The sequence below is a fragment of the Bombina bombina genome, chromosome 5, assembly GCF_027579735.1.
Source record: "Bombina bombina isolate aBomBom1 chromosome 5, aBomBom1.pri, whole genome shotgun sequence".
NCBI classification, from domain to species: domain Eukaryota; kingdom Metazoa; phylum Chordata; class Amphibia; order Anura; family Bombinatoridae; genus Bombina; species Bombina bombina.
The window spans coordinates 61492350-61511742 of NC_069503.1; the positions used below are offsets into that span (position 1 = coordinate 61492350).

At 42.1% G+C, this 19393-nt stretch overlaps 1 protein-coding gene across 1 annotated transcript in view; it reads left to right on the top strand.

The window, feature by feature from the left end:
* The first annotated feature begins 3205 nt into the window (after positions 1-3205).
* LOC128659856 (oocyte zinc finger protein XlCOF6-like) overlaps positions 3206-19393 on the top strand; it is a 146894-nt gene continuing 130706 nt past the window's right edge. Inside the window, exons 1-2 of the mRNA XM_053713430.1 lie at positions 3206-3322; positions 4254-5450. Coding sequence (XP_053569405.1) covers positions 3304-3322; positions 4254-5450 — 1216 coding nt within the window. The 5' untranslated portion in view covers positions 3206-3303. The remainder of the gene's footprint in view (positions 3323-4253; positions 5451-19393) is intronic.

The following is a 19393-nucleotide window of genomic DNA, read 5'->3' on the forward strand; positions in this document are numbered from 1 at the left end:
AAATTGAAAATACATGTCAATGACAAAGTTTATTATCTTTATATGCTTTACTTAAATACCACATATTGTTTTGAGTGTATAATGTCCCTTTAAAGATCTTTAAAGATTTGTTTTTTATTTTCTGTAATTTAGTGGGTTTTTTTTTGTAATTTAGCTAATTGTATTGAATTTAGTTACTTGTATTTAATTTAGGGAATTTATTTAATTGTAGTGTAGTGTTAGGTGTTAGTGTAACTCAGGTTAGGTTTTATTTTACAGGTAAATTTGTATTTATTTTATCTAGGTAGTTAGTAAATAGTTAATAACTATTTAGTAACTATTCTACCTAGTTAAAATAAATACAAACTTGTAAAATAAAAATAAAACCTAAGCTAGCTACAATGTAACAATTAGTTATATTGTAGCTAGCTTAGGGTTTATTTTACAGTTAAGTATTTAGTTTGAATTAGGAATTATTTAGATAATAATAGTAGGTTTTATTTAGGTTTATTTTAATTATATTTAAAGGGACACTGAACCCAAATTTTTTTTCTTTTGTGATTCAGATAGAGCATGACATTTTAAGCAACTTTCTAATTTACTCCTATTATCACATTTTCTTTATTCTCTTGGTATCTTTATTTGAAATGCAAGAATGTAAGTTTAGATGCCGGCCCATTTTTGATGAACAACCTGGGTTGTCCTTGCTGATTGGTGGATAAATTCATCCGCCCATAAAAAAAAATGCTGTCCAGAGTTCTGAACCACAAAAAAGCTCAGATGCCTTCTTTTTCAAATCAAAATAGCAAGAGAATGAAGAAAAATTGATAATAGTAGTAAACTAGAAAGTTGCTTAAAATTGCATGCTCTATCTGAATCACAAAAGAAAAAAATTGGGTTCAGTGTCCCTTTAAGTTAGGGGGTGTTAGGGTTAGACTTAGGTTTAGGGGTTAATATATATAATATAGTGGCGGTGACGTTGGTGGCAGCATATTAGGGGTTAATAAATGTTGGTAGGTGGCAGCGATGTTAGGGGCGGCAGATTAGGGGTTAATAATATTTAACTAGTGTTTGCGATGCGGGAGTACAGCGGTTTAGGGGTTAATATGTTTATTATAGTGGCGGTGACATTGGGGGTGGCAGATTAGGGTTTGATAACATTATGTAGGTGTCGGCGATGTTGTGGGCAGCAGATTAGGGGTTCGTAAGTATAATGTAGGTGGCTGCGATGTCCGGAGCGGCAGATTAGGGGTTAATATGTTTATTATAGTGGCAGCGATGTCGGGGGCAGCAGATTAGGGGTTAATAAGTGTAAGATTAGGGGTGTTTAGACTTGTGGTTCATGTTAGGGTGTTAGGTGTAAACATAACTTTAGTTTCCCCATAGGAATCAATGGGGCTGCGTTACTGAGCTTTACGCTGCTTTTTCGCAAGTGTAAGACTTTTTTTTTTCAGCCGGCTCTCCCCATTTATGTCTATGGGGAAATCGTGCATGAGCACGTACAACCAGCTCACTGCTGACTTAAGCAGTGCTGGTATTGGAGTGCGGTATGGAGCACAATTTTGCTCTACGCTCACTTCTTGCCTTTTAACGCTGGGTTTGTAAAAACCTTTAATACCAGCGCTGTAGGAAAGTGAATGGTGAGAATAAAGTGCAGGTTATAACACAAAACTCGTAATCTGTCCGATAGTAAGTTTTATTACATTGTATTTTTATTATGCATCTGTGGTTTTGTAATTCTATATTTTATGGCCCTTTAAAATAGACTGAATTTGCCAAAAGAACATCTCATTATATTATCACTCTATGTAAACAAAAAAAATCTTTCTTTTCTTAACTCTCTCCAAGATAACAATTGAAATGAACATTTTTGTGCCTATCTCTCCCACACCCCTTTGCAGTGTGATTTAAAGGGACACTCAATCAAAATTAAACTTTCATTATTCAGATAGAGCATGCCATTTTAAACAACTTTCCAATTAACTTCCATTAATAAAATGTGCACAGTATTTTTATATTTAAACTTTTTGAGTCACTAGCTCCCACTGAGCATGTGCAAGAATAAGTGTGTATGCATTTTGTGAATGGCTGATGGCTGTCACATGGTAGTGTATGCATTTGTGATTGGCTGATGGCTGTCACATGGTACAGGGGGAGAGGAAAAAGACATAACTTTTATAATTTTCAGAAAAAAATCTACTACTCATTTGAAGTTCAGACTAAGTGCTATTGCATTGTCTTGTTTATCTTGCATTTGTTGATTATGTAAATCTACTGTGTTGACTGGTCCTTTAAAGGGACAGTCTACACCAGAATTGTTATTGTTTTAAAAGATAGATAATCCCTTTATTACCCTTTCCCCAGTTTTGCATAACCAACAGTTATATTAATATACTTTTAACCTCTGTGATTATCTTGTATCTAAGCCTCTGCAAACTGCCCCTTTATTTCAGTTCTTTTCACAGACTTGCAGTATAGCCAATCAGTGCCTGCTCCCAGATAACTTTACGTGCACGAGCACAGTGTTATCTATATGAAATACATGAACTAACAACCTCTAGGTGTGAAAAACTGTTAAAATGCATTCTGAAAAGAGGTGGCCTTCAAGGTCTAAGAAATTAGCATATGAACCTCCTAGGTTAAGCTTTCAACTAAGAATACCAAGAGAACAAAGCAAAATTGGTGATAAAAGTAAAATTACATGCTCTATCTGAATCATGAAAGTTTATTTTGGCCTAGACTGTCCCTTTAAGACAACTCTTTATTAACCAAGAGAAGTTAAAGGACTGGGGGTGGAGCACATGACAAAATGTCTGACAGTGAGAATTAGTAGGAAGTACAATACCAATACTGCAGTATCCAATTTAACTTATATTTAAACAAATTATATTTAACATTTCTTTCAGGAGAAAATATTGTTTCATATAACTGATAGAAAACAAAGATTATAATATATTTGTAAAGTTGTGATACGGCCCCTCTTAAATAGATTTTCTACCATTGTGTTGTATAGATCTGAGAAGATTCATATTTAAGGGGCAATTATAACACCCATAGAGCTCACTGCTAAATGCTTGTGCTGAATCAATAGCACATATGTAATAACCTAATCATCTAATCTGTATCACATGAATTGTTATGTGTGCCTTTAATTATACCATACGTACAGTTAATCAGAACCATTATTTATTATTATTAGTCTAAACCATTTAATATACTTTTTACAGACACGGCCAGAGCACTGAGAGATATCAGGTATTGATGTAACTGGAGTGAATAAGGGAACCTTCTTCCTGAGCACAGACATTAGAGCCTTTTATCAGCATGAACTCATATGTGTTAGGTGAGTAAAATAGATATTATGCTGACTTTAATTACTGGGAAAATAGAATAGATCACTCATTAAACAAATATAAATTATTATATTTATATCTGCATCTTTAAGAACATTTGTGTCAGTGACGTTATAAAGAAGGAGCAACCCCCATTGGGATGAGGAGGAGGGTAAAAAATACTACTCCCCCCTCTGTCCTTTTTAAACAGACCATGTCCAACAACTGCCTAACCTCACCCCCCTGACCTGGTTCATTACTCAGAACACCAGCAACTCCATCCTCCTCTGCACTGACCTCGCTCATGGAACACCCATAACTGCACTTATGCCTGCCTTGTTCCCATTTGTGGAACACCCACAACTCCCCCAGGGTTCCCCACCCCAGAACCACCACTGATTTGTGTGCTTAACTTTACAGTGAGTATTATTAAACTAATAAAGTTTTTGGCTGCTTATATAAATAGAACAACCACAGCCGAAAGCTAAAGATTATCATAAGGTCACTGCTTCTTACCCTCTCAAAACATCTCACACTGATGATTAGTCTGTGATGATTAAGACATGTTCTCACCCAACTGGGTGAGCATGAGCCGTGCAGGGCTGTTTGTGCAGTTGCTTGAGCAATGTTTAATGAGGATGGTGGATGCCATCTCTCTTGCCCAGAATACAGATGTACTTGTTCCCTGGCTGAGAACATTATCCACACGCACCTTGTTTAATGGAGCCAATAACTTCTTTTCATCAGTAATCAGTAATTTAGTTTACTGTGATGTAGTAATGTTTAGATTCTAGTCATCCTTTTTCAATTTGAGATTTACAGGTAAATTTAAAAATACAAAACGGAAGACATTGAGTATAAAAAATGTTTTTTAATTGAGACGAATTATATTATAAAGAATACACATTCTTATTTTTCTTTATTCCATTTCTTTTTATGTAGACAAACACATGAGTTGTTCATATACATCCTTCACTACAGGAAGCATCAGAATGATACCGCAAACTCCAAAAGTCTTAGACACTAATGACTATTCACAAACATTGGGGATATCACAGCAGATATTAAAAGAAGATGGTGATTTTGCAGGAACTGGACAGCAATCGCTTTGTACAGAGAGTAATTTAGTCATCAAACAAGAGGACATTTATGCCTTATCTAGTGAATTTATTATCCCTGAGGATAAACCACACACATTTACTGAGTTTTCAAAACATATTAAAGAAGGGAAAAGTCTACAGTCTAGCCAAATGATTCATACAAAGGAGAAACCTTTCAAATCTACAGAATGTGAGAAAAGCTTTAGATGGGAGTCTCCTCTACTAGAACACTACAAAATTCACACATGTGAGAAACCACACAAATGTACGGAGTCCGGCAAATGTTTTACACAAATGGATCATCTGAAAACTCATAAAAAGATTCATACAGGAGAAAAGCCTTTCACATGTACAGAGTGTGGAATTTTTTTTACAACAAAGAGCTATCTGAAAAAGCATGAAAGAAGTCACACAGGGGAAAAACCTTTCACATGTACAGAGTGTGGAAAATGTTTTACAGAAAAGAGTAGTCTGAAAATTCATGAAAGGAGTCACACCGGAGAAAAGCTTCTTACATGTACAGAGTGTGGAAAAAGTTTTACAGTAAAGAGTAAACTGAAAACTCATGAAAGGATTCACACAGGAGAAAAGCCTTTCACATGTACAGAGTGTGGAAAAAGTTTTACATATATAAGGTGTCTGAAAATTCATGAAAAGATTCACACAGGAGAAAAGCCTTTCACATGTACAGAGTGTGGAAAAAGTTTTACATATATAAATTGTCTGAAAATTCATGAAAAGATTCACACAGGAGAAAAGCCTTTCACATGTACAGTGTGCGGAAAAAGTTTTACACATATGAGTAATCTGAAAACTCATGGAAGGATTCATACAGGGGAAAAGCCTTTCACATGTACGGAGTGTGGAAAAAGTTTTACACATAGAAATAATCTGAAAACTCATGAAAGGATTCACACAGGAGAAAAGCCTTTCACATGTACAGAGTGTGGGAAATGTTTTACAGAAAAGAGTAAACTGAAAACTCATGAAATGATTCACACAGGAGAAAAGCCTTTCACATGTACAAAGTGTGGAAAAAGTTTTAGACAAAAGAGTGATCTAAAAAAGCATGAAATGAGTCACACAAGAGAAAAGTCACATGAACAGTGTGTGGAAAAAGTTTTACACAAATGTATAATCTGAAAACTCATGAAATGATTCATAAGGGAAGAAACCTTTCACATGTTTATAAAGTGGAAAAAAGTTTTCCATTTAAAGGGGAGGAGAGTCCACAGCTTCATTCATTACTAGTGGGAAATAAGAACCTGGCCACCAGGAGGAGGCAAAGACACCCCGGCCAAAGGCTTAAATACCTCCCTCATTCCCCAGTGATTCTTTGTCTTTCGTCAAATTGGAGGTCTCTCTTATGAGGGGTTCTACCCTTCTCTATGGGACAGGAGTTTAAGTAACCCTTCAAGCTTCTCAGTTGAGGGCCTGGGTGAACGTTAGAGTCCGGAAATGCAGAGGGAGCTTCCCTTTGCTACACCATCCCGACTCATATTAACAGCTCCTACAGCAATCAGCGTTGACAAGTTTCGCAAATTGCTTTCTTCTCTCAAGTCCATGTCAGGAGCAGTGCTACCACCTGTCACACTTAAAGGGCCGTGTTCCAGTTCCACAGCGTAGATTCTGGTAAGATCATTTCATTTTTTATATATAATGAATACACAGTAGAAAGTACCACAGTGTGGCACCTTTATCTTTATAGAATCAAGGGTTAATATTCCTATACGGGGATTATTGAACAGGGGGAGTATGTACATGTGTGATTTCTGCGTTATGTGCTTGGACGTGTCTCTGGAATTTAGTGGAATGGACAGGTTCTCTTCTGAGAGTTTTTGTGCCGTATTTTTTGGCGCTCTCTCATTGGCAGGGGCAGTCCTGCTTAGACAGCCTTATGACCGGGTGGGGCTTTTTCACTTCCAGTCTGATCTGTGACAGAGACAAAGCTGTTTTTTGCAGCTTGGGTCATAGGAGGTGGTGAGTGCCCCGGCCATTGGTGGTTATAAAGGTGTCTGTCTTATCTTTTCATAACAAAAGCTATGGAGGATTCTGAGATTTTAGAGGGTACTCCCTCTGTAACTAAGTCTTATACCTGTGTTTATTGTGAGGTTTTGGTAGACTAGCCTGTGCAACTGTGTTCCACATGCCTTGAGAAGGCTACAACTTCCAAACATAAAAGAATGTCTAGTACTACTGAGCCGTCCACCTCTGAGGGGTCACCGTCCCATGAGGTGCGTTCCCTAATGGCGTCCTGTATCCCACATGCAGCGCCCCAGGTTCTGAATGTTACCCCTTCGGGGGAGATTGCTTGGCTGCCTGATTTTGCAAACCAGTTTGAAACGGCAATCGCTAAGGTGATCCATGCTTTGCCGTGTTCTGCTAAGTGCAAGCGTAGAGCTTTTCATAGCGGCCCGACTATGATTTGTCTCTGTCGGACGCCCCGGTTGGGTGGTACAGTGACGAGGCCCATTCCGACGCTTCGGAAGGGACCCCTTCTGAGTCGTAGTCTGTGTCATCTAAACCCCCGGCAGAGGAGGAGCCTGCCTTTAGGTTTAAGATGGAGAACTTGTGTTTCTTACTAAAACAAGTACTGGCTTTAGAAGTTCCGGAACTGAAGCTTCCGGAAGAGCCCTCCATTCCTACGTTAGATAAGGTTTACTAGGATAGGGTGGTTCCCCAGACTTTCCCGGTTCCTGTGAAGATGGCAAACATTATAAAGAACAAATGGGAGTGGTTAGGTTCTTTCTTTTCCCCTTCTTCTCAATTTAAAAAGCTTTTCCCCATTACGGAGGCTCAGCTGGAGCTGTGGGGGACCATTCCCCAGGTGGATGGGGCCATCTCCATGCTTGCTAAACGCACAACGATTCCTTTAGAGGATAGTTCTTCGTTCAAAGAGCCTATGTATAAAAAATTGGAAAACATGTTACGAAAGACGTTTCAACACACAGGGTTTGTTTTTCAACCGGCAGCAGCGGTCGCTGTGGTTGCCGTAGCTGCGTCATATTGGTGCTATGCTTTATTTGATATGATTGAGGGTGAACCCTCTTTCGAGGAAGTGCAGGAAAAGATTAAGGCCCAGAAGGTGGCCAATTCTTTAATTCGTGATGCTAATATGAAGATTATCCGCCTGAATGCTAAATTATCTGGTTTTTAGGTTCTTGCACGCAGGGCTCTGTGGCTAAAATCCTGGTCGGCAGACATGACCTCTAAAACGAGGCTCCTCTCTTTACCCTTTAAGGGCAAGATTCTGTTCGGTCCAGGTCTGTACTCAATTATATCCACGGTTACAGGAGGCAAGGGTGCCTTCCTTCCTCAGGATAAGAAAGCGAATCCTAAGGGTTCTACTTTTCATCCCTTTCACAGGGATAAGGCACAGTGCCAACAGCCACTGCAAAAGCGGACCGGGGTGCCTGGAAGCCTGCTCAAGCTTGGAACACGTCTAAGCAAAACAAGAAGCCCACCGAGACTAAGTCCACATGAAGGGGCAGCCCCCGACCAGTCTGCGGACCTAGTGGGGGGGCAGATTGTCTCTGTTCTTAGATGCCTGGTTGCAGGATGTTCAGGACCCCTGGGTTCTGGAGGTAGTCACCCAGGGTTACAGGATAGGGTTCATGTCTTCTCCACCTAGGGGCAGATTCCTTCTGTCAAATCTATCCTCAAGGCCGGAGAAAAGAGAGGCCTTTCTGGATTGTGTGCAGGATCTCCCGCTCTAGGTGTTATTGTACAAGTACCCCATGCAGAAAGGGGTCTTGGGTACTACTCAAATTTGTTTATGGTTCCAAAGAAGAAGGGCACGTTCCGCCCGATTCTGGACCTCAAATGTTTAAATAAGTTCCTGTCCGTTCCATCATTCAAAATGGAAACGATCAGATCCATTTTGCTCCAAGTTCAAGAGGGGTAGCTAATGACCACTATAGACTTGAAGGGTGCCTACCTTCATGTTCTGATTCACAGGGACCATTTCAGGTTTCTCGGATTCGCCTTTTTGGATCAGCATTTCCAGTTTGTGGCTCTTCTCTTCAGTCTGGTGATGGCCCTGAGAGTTTTCACAAAGGTCTTGGGGGCCCTCCTAGCTTTTGCCAGATCTCAGGGCATCATGGTGGCGCCCTACCTGGATGATATCCTAGTCCAAGCGCTGTCATCCCATCTGACAGAGACTCATACCAGGGTCTTGCTGCAGTTACTTAAATTTCACGGTTGGAAGATCAATGTCGAGAAGAGTTCCCTGGTTCCCAGTACCATGGTGGAGTTTTTGGGCACGATCATAGCTTCCATGTCCATGAAGATCTTTCTCACAGACAAGCGACGCACAAAGATGGCATCTACCTGTCCTGCCCTACAGTCTACAGTGAGACCATCTGTTGCTCAGTGAATGGGCTCATGGTTTCCAGCATGGACAGGCTTCATCTCAGACCTCTTCAATTGTGCATGTTGAGGCAGTGGAACGGCGATCATTCCGATCTATCACAACTGATATCCATTGATGCACAGACTCGGATTTCCCTCTCTTGGTGGATCTGCCCGGATCTCCTGTCCATGGGGACATCCTTCCTGAGACCGTCCTGGGAGATTGTGACTAGGGATGCGAGTCTGGCGGGATGGGGAGCTGTTTGGGGTGCCAGGATGGCACAGGGGAAGTGGTCTCAGCTTTAGTCTCTTCTTCCAATAAATATCCTGGAGCTACGAGTGATCTACAATGCATGGCCTCGTCTGGGGGACTTCAACTTCATCAGGTTCCAGACAGACAACATTAGCTCGGTGGCTTACATCAACCACCAGGGGAAAGTCCCAAAAAAGAAGCAGCACCAGCCAGTAGTTTTCAACAGATTTATTCGTGCAGTTTGCAAACTGCACAAATTAATCTGTTGGAAAACTACTTGCTGGTGCTGCTTCTTTTTTGGGACTTTATATTGTTTGGGATACAGTGCAGTATCCTTGAAGCTTGCACACCTCTTTGTTCCCAGGTACTGGAATTTCTGTTTACTTCATCAACCACCAGGGGGGTACGAGGAGCTCCCTGGCAATAAGGGAGGTGCTTCTGATACTAGAGTGGGCAGAGTCCCAAAGCTGTTTGCTCTCAGCAATCCACATCCCGGGTGTGGACAATTGGGAAGCGGATTTTACTCAGAAGGCAAACCTTTCATCCAGGGGAATGGTCTCTTCACCCCGAAGTGTTTGCGGAGATCTGTCTCAGATGGGGGACGCCGGAGCTCAATCTCATGGCATCAAGGCTGAATTGCATGCTTCCCCGATCGAGGTTGAGGGACCCCCAGGTGGAGCTAATAGAGGCCCTGGGGGTTCGGTGTAGTGTACATATTTCCTCCTTTACTGCTGCTTCCTCATGTAGTGGCTCGTATAAAGCAGGAGAGAGTGTCATCCATTCTGATTGCTCCTTCATCATATTGAACATCAAAATCTCAATTCTCTGAGGCTGACTGCGTGGAGATTGAATGCATAGTCTTGGCCAAAAGAGGTTTTTCTGAGAGTGTGATTGAAGGAAGCCAGTCACTCGACGCATCTACCATAACGTGTGGAGGACTTGCTTATCCTGGTGTGAAAGACATGGATACCCTTGGCACAAGGTGTGGGTTTCCAGGATTTTGTCCATCCTCCAAGAGGGGTTGGCTAAGGGTTTGGCTGCTAGTTCCCTAAAGGAAGAGATCTCGGCTTTATCAGCTCTGTTGCATAGGAGACTCGCTGAGATCCTTGACATTCAATCTTTTGTTTAAGCTCTTTCTCGAATGAAGCCTGTCTTTAAGCAATCTGCTCCTCCTTGGAGCTTAAACTTGGTGCTTAAGGTTTTGCATAAGGTTCCATTTGAGCCTATGTATTCTCTTGACATAAAGATTCTGTCTTGGAAGGTTATTTTCCTGTTGGCTATTGCATTGGCACACAGAGTATCTGAGCTGGCAGCCTTCCAGCATGAGCCTCCTTATCTGGTGTTTCATTCGGATAAGGTTGTTCTTCGCACGGACTTGGGGTTTCTCCCCAAGGTGGTGTCTAACTGTAACATCAATCAGGAAATAGTTGTTCCTTTGTTGTGTCCTAACCCCTCTTCTCCTAAGGAGAGGTTGCTTCATAATCTGGATGTGGTTTGTGCCCTGGAATTCTATCTTCAGGCTACAAAGGATTTCAGACAAACTAAATCCCTTTTTGTTGTGTATTCAGGGAAGCGCAGGGGTCAGAGGGCTTCTGCTGCTTCTTTGTCTTTTTGGCTGAGGAGCTTGATCCGCTTGGCCTATGAGACAGCGGACATAGGCCTCCTCAGAGGATTATGGCTCATTCCACTAGAGCTGTAGCTTCATCTTGGGCCTTCAAAAATGAGGCTTCTATGGAGCAGATTTGCAAGGCAGCTACCTGGTCCTCCTTGGATACTTTCACAAAGTTTTACAAATTTGACGTTTTTGCTTCTGTGGAAGCTGTTTTGGGGAGAAAGGTTCTACAGGCTGTGGTGCCCTCATACTAAGGGTCCACCTTTTACCCTCCCGGTTTCATTCAGTGTCCTCTTGAGCTTGGGTATATGTTCCCACTAGTAATGAATGAAGCCGTGGATTATCCTCCCCTTTAAATAGAAAACATAAATTATGCTTACCTGATAATTTTATTTCCATTGAGGGGAGGAGACTCCACGGCTCCCGCTTGTCTCTCCGATTGGCGGACATAAATTTATTATCTTCTTCTGGAACCATTTATACCCTGATGCTTCTCCTACTGTTCCTTGTTCCCTCGGCAGAATGACTGGGGGATGATGGAGTGGGGGAGGTATTTAAGCCTTTGGCTGGGGTGTCTTTGCCTTTTCCTGGTGGCCAGGTTATGAATTCCCACTAGTAACGAATGAAGCCATGGAGACTCCTCCCCTCAATGGAAATAAAATTATCAGGTAAGCATATTTTATGTTTTTATTGAAATCAGGTATCAAAAAACACCAAATATTTACACACAAACTTTATATACACATTGTGCAAACCGTTTTACAATTATCCTAGAGGACAAACTCTCTAAATACCCTTACCCCCCTATACTCACACACATTTTCAACCTCTCCCTCAGCACCGGTATATTTTCCTCATCGCTGAAACATGCACTGGTCACACCTATCCTCAAAAAACCTTCCCTTGATCCTACCTCCCAGTCCAACTACAGCCCTTTTTCCCTCCTGCATCTTGCCTCCAAGCTTCTCGAAAAACTAGTTTATGCGCGCCTATCCCATTTTCTTACAATAAACACTCCCTCCTTGACCCACTGCAATCTGGATTTCGTCCCCATCACTCCACAGAGACCGCAATTGTTAAGGTTACCAACGACCTACTTACAGCAAAATCAAAAGGCTACTTCTGTCTGCAGCCTTTGACACTGTTGACCACCCTCTTTTGCTCCAAACCCTCCAATCCTTCGGCATCTGTGACACAGCCCTCTCATGGCTCTCTTCCTACCTGTCAAACCATACCTTTAGTGTAGACTTCTCTGGGGTCTCCTCTGCCCCATCACCACTTTCTGTCGGAGTACCGCAAGGCTCTGTCCTCGGTCCCCTTCTCTTCTCAATCTACATGTCATCACTAGGTTTCCTAATAAAGTCCCACGGTTTACAATATCATTTGTATGCCGACGACACCCAAATCTACTTCTATGCACCAGACCTATCTTCTTTCTTGCTAACCCATGTTACTAACTGTCTTTCTCACATCTCTAACTGGATGTCCTCTCACTACCTCAAGCTAAATCTCTCCAAAACTGAGCTCCTTATTTTCCCCCTTCTTCAAATATCTCCACCCCAATCTCTCTATAACTGTTCACAACTCCATCATTACTCCTACCCCGCATGCCCGATGTCTCGGGGTCACATTTGACTCAGATCTTTCTTTCACTCCTCACATTCAGTCCTTGACTAAAGCCTGCAGCTTCCACCTTAAAAACATCTCTAAAATTAGACACTTCCTTACCCAAGACACAACTAAGATTTTAATCCACTCTCTCATTCTTTCCCGCCTCGATTACTGCAACTCTGTCCTCTCTGGTCTCCCCACCTGCCACCTAGCTCCTTTACAATCCATAATGAATGCCTCTGCCAGACTCATCTTCCTTACACGTCGCTCTTCATCTGCTGCCAATCCCTTCACTGGCTTCCTCTTGCCTCTAAGATCAAACACAAAATTCTCATTCTGACATACAAAGCGCTCAACTGCACTACTCCCCCCTATATCTCAGACCTTGTCTCCAGATACTCTCCCTCCGCCCACCTCGTTCTGCTCATGACCTCCTACTCTCCTCCTCTCTTGTCACTTCATCACACTCTTGTTTACAGGACTTCTCCAGACTGGATCCCATCTTGTGGAACTCTCTGCCTTGCTCCACAAGACTATCTTCTAGTTTTGAAAGCTTTAAGCGTTCCCTTAAGACTCTACTGTTCAGGGATGCATACAACCTACGCTAACCTTTCTTTACACCAGTTCCTCTCCTTCATTGCTATCCCCTGAACCCCCTTAGAATGTAAGCCTAAGAGTCCAGATGTTTGTAGATCACCTTCTTAAGAGCGGACTACAACAGTGCAACTCTTGGCAGGGCCCTCTACCCATTTGATCCCTTTAATTGTTTTGTTGTACTCCGCATTTGTTTATAGCGCTGAGGAATCTGTTGGTGCTCTACCAATAACCGATAATAATAATAATAATAAATAGAAGCATCAAAAGAAATATTATTGTAAATAGTACTTACTATAAAAGCCCCAGATTTGAATTGCTCTCCTGCTGTGCTTTGTTGCTCTATATATGTGCACCTCAGTTTCTCTCATATAAATGTGATAGAATTCCAACATTACACAAGAATATCTAAATCTGTCCTCATACTGACCAGTTTACACAACCATTCAACACCAAAGCACCCCCAGTGTTGTTTATTAATATGCCAGTGTTAGGAGTTGTACGTTTGTTTTACATAGGGAGGAAATAATTACATTTACAGAATAAAGGAGTCTTTATATGAAGAGTGTTAGAGAATTATATAAACAGGAACATCAGTCTCAAATGATTGACATCTGGGAGATATATTTAATGTGCACATCTTATGGATAAACCTTTTCTTATAGCAATAGATGCTTAGCATTGTACATGTTATATACCAGAGGAATTACTGATGGGAAACTGCTTTTATTTCATGAGACACAATATCAGTAACCGGTACATACGTGATCATAATCAGTTTAATTTAAATGGCTACTATAACCTACATGTATACTGGGTATGTAATATGTGTGTCATGTGATCATAATCAGTTTAATTTAAATGGCTACTATAACCTACATGTATACTGGGTATGTAATATGTGTGTCATGTGATCATAATCAGTTTAATTTAAATGGCTACTATAACCTACATGTATACTGGGTATGTAATATGTATGTCATGTTCTGTAACTTGATATGTCTGTTAGATGTTTTCATGTTAGTTAGAAGCCACAAGAACTGATAATAGCACATACTGTATATATAAAGGGAACATTATATGTCTGATAAATCCCTTTGTATCAAGAGCACAAGTGTTAGGTATATTTATACCATTGTGTGCATATATCATGTAATGCTGCTGTTTACTATATAATGATATACAATGTTTTTTCATGCAAATAAAAAGTGATTGTAATCCAGACCAGTATTTTGTGTTTTTTGTATAATTAAAAACCCAATATCACAGAATAATTAGGAAAACATCATCAAAGACAGAAGCCAAATCTGACAGTGAAAGTTAAACGCTGATAATTCAGATAGAGCAGCAATTTTATTGAGGACAAGAGACATTGTACAAATACAATTAGATCATTACATCCAAGATAGCATTTTCATTAGTAAATAAACACTTGTACAAGTAGATATAGGTTGATACAAAGTACAAAAATGCCATATATCAATCTGTCAGGTCATTTTTTTCTGGCTTTTCAGTTATTCTCTATCAAGTTTGATTTAGTATTAACCTACAATAACTTTCCCTTTCCCACCCCCCTTTAAACTCAAACTTAACCCACCAACACTTAAACTCAACACTCATGTGATGTCAATTCCATCATCCTAGCAGATAGCTGCTTTAATTTATACTTTGCGGTCCGGAAGAAGAGAGAGAGGGAAAAAAAAAAAAAACAGATCCACACCAGAGGGTTCAAAAGGGTCAGGGGAAGGGGGGATGCAGGCGAGAACAGAGGTCAGAGGGCGGTTTCATTGTCCTAAATAATGATACTCTCTCCTCCCCTCCACCCCCCCGTGTCTGTTGTAAGAATGTCCACTCTCCTCTCAGGGAGGCTGTCAACATGTATTCAGTATGCGCAAATGGGAGTAATAATTGTTTTTGTGAGTCCACGGTTAGGGTTTCAATATATTTTCGCCATTTAGTAATGAAGTGTCTAAGTCTTCTGTCAGTGGCCATCTTAGTGTCTAATTGTTCAGTAAGTAATTGCTTGCGCAGTTTGTGCTTAAATGCATTAAAGGTGGGAGCAGCACTCTCGGTCCAGACCCCCAGTATAACCTTTCTGGCGATCAAAATCATAGTAGTGAGTATTGAGGCGTGTCTAGTGTCTTGTTCCTCCCAATCCAAGAAGCAAATTTGCTCCACTTCTATATTGACCCTAATCTTAATGACCCTTGTGATCCAGAAGGCTAATCTACCCCAGAACTGCTTAACTCGTGGGCAGGTGTAGAAGTAATGAAGAAAGTCTGGGTCATTAATCCCGCATTTACTGCACTCATTCACCACCCCAAGCTTCCATTTAGCTAGTCTACGTGGAATAATATAATCCTTATGCAGCATTCTTATCTGGGATTCTCTCAGCGTCATAGACAGCGTTTCTCTTTTAACATTTTCTATACTGCGCTGGATTAGCTCCAAAAGATCTTCCCTCTCTAAGTGGCCTCTCCATTTATTTTCTAGCAGGGTTAAGTGTTTAGATTCAACATGGCTCAGTAGTGTTTTGTAAATCCTCGAGATAGAAAAACTTCCAAGCTTAAAAGCAGATACTGACACGCTAAATACGTGCGGCTCCCAGAATTGCGGGTCCTCTCTAATTAGCTGGTCAACATAGTGTCTCATCTGGAGATAGGCATAGAAGTGGGCCCGCGGTAGTCCAAATTGAGTTTGTAACTCCCCAAAGGACTTGACGCATTTCCTAGAGATGTCAAGAGCATCTCCCACCAAACATAAGCCCTTGGTTTCCCAGTTGGTAAACGGGGAAGTATCAATCCCAGGGGGGAAACTGATATTGTTTCGCAGTGGGACATCATTTGCCTGAGGAAAAAGCGTGGTTAACGCTTAGAAACGCGTAGCAATTTTACAAACAGATATCATTGTTGATCTGTGTATGTACATTTTTTATCTTTTTATTAAATATTTTTTTATCGATACTGGAGTTCTCTTTATCTTTTCCACCATCCTGATGTCCATCTCATATACCTAAAGTCCATTTGTCATCACGACAGTGCCTCTTTTTGGTTGGATTTGTGCACTAGGACACTATAATATTCCTAGTATGCCATATTTGCACTTCAGGGTGCAATTCATCTTGTGAGTATCCATTCGTCAGTACTAACAGATTTTCACCACTGGTTCATCATTGATCTGCACTAGGGGTCGCCCTCTTGTTTTTTGCTCTTGATTTTCAGAATACAGATATCCCTTCTGCATTTGGGAGGAGCAGCCCTCTAAGCATAGTGCACAGTCAGCTGGGACACTGTGAAGTTCCCAGAGTGCTCATCTAGGCATTACCTTTGCCTTTCCACATTGTGAGTATGCTTACTTTTGCATTATCTCCCATATAAAAATTGGCTACACTAGGAGGCGCCCTTCTCTTTTCTTTCTGTCTTAATCTGGGGGATACATGACATCGGCCAGAGTGTCCAAGGGCCAGCCGCCATGCCCGCAGCACATCCTTATAAAGAAAGCTATCTTTGACCACCGCCGGGAGGCTATTAAGTGGGGTGTAGGGCAGGAGTGAGGGATCAAATCCCCTCAGCGCATTTCTCTCCAGTTCAAATGTGTAAAAGTGCTCTGTTTTTAATTGCCAATCCACCATGAGACGGCTGAGTGCTGCCCAGTTATATAGCTTCAGGTCGGGGAGACCCAGGCCACCAGAAGAGGGTCGCGCATACAATTTCATGAGAGCTATTCTAGATCTGCCCCCTTTCCATAAGGACTTAGATAGGGCCTTTGAGTAGATCGCCAGGTTTTTTCTAGTAATCAGAAAAGGTAGCATCAAGAGAGGATACAGGATCCGTGGTAGGATAACCATTTTTACCAAGTTGATTCGTCCTGTGAGGGAAACCGGTAAGTTTCTCCACCCCTCCAAGGTTTGGGCCAGGTCACGACACACTCGTGTGATATTATTACGGTACAAGGTTTGCCTATTAGTGGACAATTGAATGCCCAGATAAGTCAGGGTTTCCCTGGCCTCCTGAAACGGATATGAGCATGACTGCACCTTACGCTTCCGAAGCCACAAGATTTCCGACTTTGTTTTGTTTATCTTATAGCCTGAGAAGGACCCGAAGGCCTCAATTGTCGCCAGAATTTTTGGGATATGTTTTGCTGGGTGTTCCATAAACAGGAGCATGTCATTCGCATATAGTGCCAGATGCATCCTCTCCTCTCCCATCCTAATGCCCGGGTAGACCTTACGTAGCTTAACAGCCAGCGGCTCTAAGGCTAGATTAAAAAGAAGGGGGGATAAAGGACACCCTTGACGGGTGCCCCTTTGTAGAGTGATACGCGGCGAGAACAACCCATTAGCCATGATGGCGATCCATGGGGCCTTGTAAATATTGCTAATATATTGGAGAAATGATCCCGAGAAGCCAAAGCGTCGCAGTACATCCTGTAAGTGGCTCCACTCCACCCTGTTGAAGGCCTTCTCCGCATCCAAGGATAGCAAGAAGGCCTCCGACTGATCTATCGCTTCCGGAAGTTCCGGTCTCTTCTCGTACTGTGCTATGGCATGTAATACCCTTCGCACATTAGTCACAGACGTTCTGCGGCACATAAATCCGGTTTGGTCCGGGTGAATAATGTCAGTCAGGATCACTTTTAGTCTGTCGGCCAAGATCTTCATCAAGATCTTGTAATCCGAATTAAGTAGGGAGATGGGGCGATAAGATTCAGGTAGACCAGGGTCTTTCCCCGACTTCGGAATCAGCGATACATGTGCCATTGTAAATGTTTGAGAGGGGGGTGTCAACTCCTTGTAATACAAGTTGTATAACTTCGTTAGAGTCGGTGTGATCTGGGTCTTCAATAATTTGAAGAACTCAGCCGGGAGGCCATCAGGGCCCGCCGCTTTCCCGTTGGACATAGAGGAGATGGATTTTAGAATCTCCTCAGGGGAGATGGATGAGTTGAGGGCCGCCACCTGTTCCTCTCTGAGTTGCGGAAGATCAAGATCTTTCCAAAAGGATGCTATGACCTCGTGAGGTGACTTCTTTTGGCTAGCATATAGGCATAATAATCCGCCAAAGCCGCCACTATAGACTCTGGGGTCTTATGTGTCTTGTTGCGGTAGGTAATCGCCGCATTAGGCTTAAGAGCAGTCTTCTTATTTACCAGTGAGGCCAATAGTCTACCAGCTCTGTCTCCCTCTCTGTAATACTTAGCCTGGGTTCTAAGGAGTTGTGTGACCGCTTGGTGGCCCAGAAACACATCCAGCTCTCCCTTACTTTCAAGATATTTATCCCTTAGGGCCTGGCATGGATCGCCACAGTATGCTTGGTAGGCTTCCGTTAAAGCTTCCTGCAATTTTTGCAGTCTAGCTTGAGTTTTTCTCCGTAAAGCGGCCACATAGGAGATGTCACCCATGAGAACCGCTTTTGCCATGTTCCAGAACAATTCTGGATTGTCTTGATGAGCCTGATTGTCTGTGTAGTAGTCATTCCATGCATGTGTTAAATGCTTGGAAAATGCGTCAGAGGTGTAAAGAAAGCTTGGGAATCTAAGCGTCTGCTTATTGGCAACCATAGCTCCAACCGAGAGTATAAGCTCAACTGGTGCATGGTCCGAGACCACGACATTATGGATCTTGGTTCCAGTAACCCTTGGAATCAAGCTAGAGGACGTCATAAAGAGGTCTATACGCGATAGTGTTGGATTGGCTCTAGAGATGCAAGTAAAATCTTTACTGTCCGCATTTCTTAGCCTCCAAATATCAACAAGTTGTAGGGAGTTGGAGATTCTAGAGAATGTTTTCCGTTCAAAAGTGCTATTGCACCCCGAACGGTACCCCCCGGTTATGGATTTGGTGCTAAATTGAAGTCTCCCCCCAGGATGATCTCAGAACCTGAGAAAGGAACAAGCGTTTGTATAAGTCGCGTCCAGAAGGTCTTAGATTTACAGTTTGGGGCGTATATGTTACATATTACTAGCACCCTCTGATTTATCTTGACTTTAACTACCAGAAATCTGCCTTCGTTATCTTTAAGTGTGTGCAAAATTTCAACGTTCCCTCTTTTCCCAAATAGAATAGCAATGCCCCTACTTGAGTTAGTGTATGAGATATGCTCTATTGCCCCCACCCAGTCCCTCCTCAGTTTCTCGTGTTCTGTCTCAGATACGTGGGTTTCCTGCAGTAGTGCAATGTCAGTTCCCAAACTTCTTAAGTGTGTCAGTATAGTACTCCTCTTAGTGGGAGAGTTGATTCCCCCCCCACATTCCACGTTATAAATCTTACCGCCATTCAAGCGACTTTAGGTGAGCTCGGATCTCACCGGTACCCTGCAGGAGGGGAGGAGAGAAGTAGGAAGATGACCAGGAGGGGGCAGACAGGGCAGAAGAGAGAGAGGGAGGGGGCAGACAGGTGGAAGAGAGAGAGGAAGAGAAGAAAAAAAAATACATTTTGACTATCCCTCTCTCCTCTCCCCCCGCATCCACAATTATTTCACATACCTTTTGAAGTGTCTTAGATAAAAGTACAGTAGTGGCCTGCAGACGAGAAAGGAAACCTGACAAGTTATAAAGCGCT